Source organism: Acomys russatus, chromosome 10 (genome assembly GCF_903995435.1).
Source record: "Acomys russatus chromosome 10, mAcoRus1.1, whole genome shotgun sequence".
Taxonomy (NCBI): Eukaryota; Metazoa; Chordata; class Mammalia; order Rodentia; family Muridae; genus Acomys; species Acomys russatus.
In genome coordinates, this window is record NC_067146.1 from 52,069,138 (window position 1) to 52,075,137 (window position 6,000).

Sequence of the window (6,000 nt, forward strand, 5' to 3'; positions counted from 1 at the left end):
GGTTTGGTTTGGGTTTGGGTTTTTGAGATAGTGTTTCTGTGTAGCCCTGGATGCCCTGGAACTCACTCTGAAGATCAGGCTGGCCTCGAACTCCCAGAGATCCGCCTTCCTCTGCCTCCCGAATGCAAGGATTAAAAGGCTTGTGCCCTTAACTGCTTGGAAAAAGCAATAGTTTAAAAGCATCCTAAACTATCAGAAGCCTACATTCAGTTTCAAAATTTAGATATCCATATCTGATATCTGAGCCCGGGAGATGGTTCAGAGGGTAAAGGTGCTTATCACCTGGCCTGACAACTGAAGTTTGATCCCCGGTCTGTTTTTGTTTTTATTTTTTAAACCTACAGACCCGGCATTCCCAGATAGCTCCCATCTGCGCGTCAGCCAGGCCGGATCCTGCTCAGCCTCCGCAGCTAGGGTCAGAGTTGTTCCTAGACTTCCACGGGCGACAGGGCCCAAACACACACAAAATAATAAACTTTTTTTTTTCTTTTTTAATTTTTACCTTCCAGTTTTTCAAATCTTTTTGACTCCTGAGAAGAGATTTTATCTTAGGAAGTCCTATAAATAATAGTTAGGTTACATTCAATTTTGAATGAAGACAATCTTGTTGTAAAATACCTCCAAACTAGCAATGATTGCCTGTTTTCCTAGAGGCCACCAAATGGGTGGGAAATCCGCAAGGCTGCGGCTAAAGGCAATATGAATAATGAGAACCACCGCCACCAACTGGGAGAGGAGAGAGGCATCCCACCCCCTGCAAAATAAAGATAGACAAATATTTCCCAGTTTTAAAGGCGATTCTGTCATTTATCGTACTACCAAAGATACCACACACACAAATTTCTGGAGCAAAAGGAACAGCGAAGTAACCAATGTGAGCAACGATGTTGAACGCTGGTCCGGCAAAACCCCATCATGGGTGGAAAAAGGAACACGCGGCGGCGCTCTGTCGCCTCGGAACACCCAGCTCTCCGGGAAAGGCAGCTCTGGCAGCTGCCGCCCTACTGGGCTGCACGTCCAGCCTGGAGGTGGCTGGCGCTGGCACATTTGAAAATATCACTCACTAGCCCATGGATCCAGTCCCGAGCACCACGCGGGACCCGCCCGCACACACGCCCACCGCCCGCTGCAGCGAGCGACCTGGGCGCAGCCGCAGCACGCAAGTAACGCTCGACCCGAGCAGAAAGTTTCGAATGAAAAACCCGAGCGCCGAAACGCACTGCTCCGGGAGCTGAGCTCGCGCCAGGAACACGCCCGGGGCCAAACCACTTGACAAGCAGCTCGGGTTTTCAGCAGGATGGCCCAGGCGGGACCGGGAGGAGGCTGAGGCGGCAGTGCACACAGGCTCCCGCAGCCCAGGTGTCAACTGCGCTGCCGCCTTCCTCCCGTGCCCCCTATCAGACCGGTGCGGGGCAGGAACTGGGGTGCGGATCGCGGGCATGGATCAGGGGCTGGGGGGGCCGGGGCCGGGGCGCGGGATGAGGTTCGGGGGCGCGAGGTGCAGGGTCGAGCGCAGAACCCGGGCGGCTCGCAGGCCGCCTGGCCAGGTCGCAGCTCCGGAACCCGTGGCTGCGCGCCCCTCCCCCAGCCCCTCCCCCGCCGGGGCACGCAGAGCCGGCGCCGCGTCCCGGGAGACCCACCGCCCGCGGCCCTGGGACCGGGAAGCTGTGGCTGCGCGACCGCGAGCAACCCTCGGCGGGGCGGGGCCGGGACCGAGCGCCGCGCGGACTCACTTTTTCGGATGTTTCTCTCTTTTCGGCCTCCGCTTTCGGGCCTGAATGGCCAGCACTGTGGAGAGAGAGCGAGAGAAGACACATTAACGGTCGGGCCGGCCGTCTGCGGGCCGCGAGGCCGGGCGGCGGGGGAGGGGGTAGCGCGCGCCGCTCACCTTTCCTGGAGCTCATTCCGACTCCGGGCAGCCGGGCGGGGGGCTCCGCGGCGGAGGCGGCGGCGACACGACAACCAGCCGCACCGGGATGCAGCCTCTACTCGTTCGCCGGCCGAGGAGGCGGGAACCGCGCCTGCGCCGCCGCGGCCGCTCCCGCGGGGGCCAATGGGACCCGCCCCCGCGGCCCCGCCCCACGGCCCCGCCCCCTCCGCGCCCCCCTCCGCACCTCCGGCGCGCAGGGGTCCGGACCCCGGCCGCCGCCCTTCTGCGAGTTTCGCCGGCTCCGCAGCCCACCTGTGCGGAAAGGCGGCCCGCGCGCGCGCCCACGGCCTCCCGCGCCATGCCTCCCGCAGCCCGCCTCCGCCACCTTGGCCCTAGGGCTGCCGCAGGCCGCCCGCTCCTGGGCTAAAGGCCCAGCCTCGCGACCCTTCCTCCCACCCTCCACTGCGCACCCCGGCCGGTCGTGCTGCACGCCTCTCCATGTGCCCTTCCTTGGCTGGCGCTTTCGTGGGTCTCCTACCACCTCTCTCGCCCCGGGCCTCTTCTATCCCTTTGCGCTTCCACATCCTTGCATCCCCCATGAGCGCCGCTTCCTCCTCTCCGGCGGGCGTGGAAAGGGCACAAGACCAAGAGCTGGGAAACCTGGGTCCTTGAGTGTCTGTGTGACCTTGGAGAAGTGATTTCCTCTTTTCCTACTCCCATGGGGCTGCGTGAATTTAATGAAGGAAAGGATGTACATAGCTTGAAAGAAAAGTTTGTCGCATGAAGCCCAGTTTTCTAAATACCATGAGATGAGAGCTTAAAACAATCATGCGGAGCACTTATTTTTCTTAATCCTACAATGGAGCAACTGAACCCTAAATAGGTCAAACAGTTGTATGAGCCCGGATCCGTATTCAAGCCTAGCTAGCTTGCTTCTCTTTCCACCTTACCAGGCTACCTAAGATGTGAATCAAGCTCCCTGGCACATAGTTACCACCTCAGTGTTCTCTTGTCTCTTTAAACAATTACAGTGCCTTTCAAAGGCACATGTCCTGAGCATTCAGTCCTTCTTTGTATCATTGTATCATTCAGTGTCAACTGTATCATTGAGTCTTTCTCTAAAGAAGTCCCAACAAACAAGAAAGGCCGCTTTGAGTTTGAAGAGATTTTTTTTTCCTCCATTTTTTATTTTCAAAAATTACGAGAAACATGCAATGGTTGGCACTATTGGCACACACTCACTAGTTTTTTTTCCCCCCACAGTTGTGTGCATGGTTTATTTTGCTGAATCATTCAGTAGTTTTCAAACTGTTACATTCGACCCCTAAACATCCAATGCGTATCTATGAAGAACAAAGATATTTTTCTACATAATCAGAATGTCATTGTCATTCCCAGAAAATCCAATACTATACATGTGTAATTTATACGCCATTGTTCTCATTTCTGAAATATTCCAATAAAATATTGGAATATTTGGTAACACTTTCTTCCAACCCAAAGTCATTACTTACTGTTAGTATCCAAGTCTTTTTTTTTTTTTTTTAAAGCCCGGGTTTGTTTGAGACTGGGTTTCACTGTGTCCATAAGGCTGGCCTTGAGTTTACAACCTAATCTAATTGCACATTTGCTGCAGGCCTCTTGCCTTAGCTTCTCAAATGAGAGAAAGACAGGCATGAACCACCTAACAGTGGCTATTTTGAAGAATCTAGCTCTGGCTGAAGGATGTTTCTCGATTTTGATTTTGTCTAGTACTCCAGTCAAGTTCGGCCATTTGAGTGTTCTGTGTAGATAGCGCCTGTGTGACTCAGCACAGCAAGATGTCAGCTTATTCCATTAGGGATGGTACGTTCATCATTTATCCACAAAGGGCAACTTTTCCATTTGGTGGGTTTTTTTTTTTTTAAGTATTTTTTTTCTCTTTTTTTTATTAATTTATTCTTGTTACATCTCAATGTTTATCCCATCCCTTGTATTCTCCCATTCCTCCCCCCCCCCCATTTTTAAGTATTTTTAAATTTTATTTAGTTAATCATTTTACAGCAGGATCCCAGGCCCCTCCCTCCTCTCCTCCCAACCCCACCCTCATGCCCCCCATCCCTACTTCCCCCTCTCCTCAGAGAAGGGGAGGCCCCTAAAGGGTACCAACCCACCCTGGCACCTCAAGTCACAGCAGGACTAAGAGCATCTTTCTCCCACTGAGGCCAGACAAGGCAGCCCAGCTAGGGGAAAGGGATCCAAAGGCAGGCCACAGAGCCGGAGCCAGCCCCTACTCCCATTGCTAGGTAACCCACATGGTGACCAAACTGCACATCTGCTACATATGTGTAGGGGAGTCTAGGTTCTGCCCATGCATGCTCTTTGGTTGGTGGTTCAGTCTCTGTGAAGCCCCCTGGGTCTCATAGTTGACTATGTAGGTCTTCTTGTGGTGGTGTCCTTGACCCCTCTGGCTCCCTCTATCCTTCCTCCCACTCTTCCAGGAAAGCTTTTTTTTTTTTTTTTTTTTTTTTTTTAAGGGAGACTGGTAAAGGACTTGAATAGACATGGAACTGGCCAACGAGTGCATAGCAAGATGTTCCAAACCATTAATCATTACAGATCTGCAAAGCAAATGCAAAATGAGATCTCACTTCACAGCTGACACAACTACATTCCTTTAAAACAGAAAATACAAAGTCAAGCCTGGTTCACACCTACGACTGAAGCACTAAAGAGACCAAAGTGTTGTCTTAACAGCCTAAGCCACAGAACATACCAAGCCAGCCCCAGCTATATAGCAAAACCCTGTCTCAAAGAAAAAGAAAGATGGGGGTGGGACTGGGAATATAGCTTAGAGGTAGGATGTTTACCAGGACGCATTAATAGGACCCTACCCAGGTTCACTTCCCAGCTACCAGAAAAAGAAAACAGAAAAAATACAGAGTGGTGAGCAATCTGGATCTTTGTTGTTGTTCTTTTGTTTAGGTGTTGTTGTTGCTGTCGTTGTTGTTGTTGTTGTTGTTGTTGTTGTTGTTGTTGCTCCAGACAGGGTTTCTCTGTGTAGCCTTGGCTGCCCTGGACTCACTTTGTAGACCAGGCTGGCCTTGAACTCACAGAGATCTGCCTGCCTCTGCCTCCCAAGTGCTGGGATTAAGGCGTGTGCCACCACACCCAGCTCATTCTGGAACTCTTGTATTTTAGAAACATTAAAACCTTTGTCAGCTGTTCACAGAAGTACAAAATGGTACAGTCGCTGTGGAAAAACTTATCAGTTCCTCAAAAACTAATCATAGAATTGACAACATTTCTCACAAGAATTACAAACAGATGAATCTTTGACTTAAGCCTATGAGGCCAGCACAGGAAGCAAAGACAAGGAGATGAGTTCAAGACCAGCCTACATTCTGAGCCAGATAAGGCTATTTGACACTTTTCTGAATCAAAAAGCAAATAAATCAATCTTTGGGCATGAAGGTTAATATCTACAGTATAATAGTGACCAAAATATGGAAGATGTTGGGATGGGGGCTGTAATACAAGAAATTAATAGGAAGTGGCAGGAGGAAAGTTACAAGTTCCAAGCCAGCCAGAACTAAATAGCAATATCCTGTGTCCTACTCATGTCTATTTCTGTGAAGAAACACTATGACCCATCTAACTCTTACAAAAGAAAGCATTTATTTGATGTTTAGTCCATTATCATCATGGCAAGGAACATGGCAGCATGCATGTAATTCGAGCAGGGGGGGTGGACTGGGCTGGGGCTGGGCCTGTGCCTAGCATCTTTTCAAAGAATGCAGCTCCCCAGTGACTAAACATTTAAATAGATGAGCCTATGGGAGGGAGGGAGGGGCACATTCTTATTCAAGCCATCACATTTCCACTCCCTGGTCCTGATAATGCAAAAATGTATTCAGTCCAATTTCAAAAGTCCCCATAAGTCTGTCATAGTCTCAATACTATTTAAAAGTTCATAGTTCAAAGTCTTCTAGACTCATGACAATCTCTTAGCTGCAATCCCCATAAAATCAAATTTTAAAAAGCAAATCACACCGGGCAGGGTGGTGCATGCCTTTAATCTCAGCACATGAGAGGCAGAGGCAGGCAGATCGCTGTGAGTTCGAGGCCAGCCTGGTCTACAAAGTGAGTCC

General features: G+C 50.7%; 1 protein-coding gene across 6 annotated transcripts in view; it reads right to left on the reverse strand.

Moving 5' to 3' along the window:
- Window positions 1-2,478, reverse strand: part of Srpk2 (SRSF protein kinase 2) — a 185,823-nt gene extending 183,345 nt beyond the window's left edge. For 2 of the 6 annotated variants that reach the window (XM_051152132.1, XM_051152129.1), the window contains exons 1-2: window positions 2,341-2,478; window positions 1,734-1,788 (exon numbers count right to left, since the gene is read on the reverse strand). In XM_051152132.1, coding sequence (XP_051008089.1) covers window positions 1,734-1,788; window positions 2,341-2,469 — 184 coding nt within the window. In that variant the 5' untranslated portion in view covers window positions 2,470-2,478. Of the gene's footprint in view, window positions 1-1,733; window positions 1,789-1,888; window positions 2,030-2,340 lie in introns of those variants that run through there. The other 4 variants (XM_051152136.1, XM_051152133.1, XM_051152130.1 and 1 more) reach the window with 3 other exon arrangements.
- Between the last annotated feature and the right edge of the window lie 3,522 nt (window positions 2,479-6,000).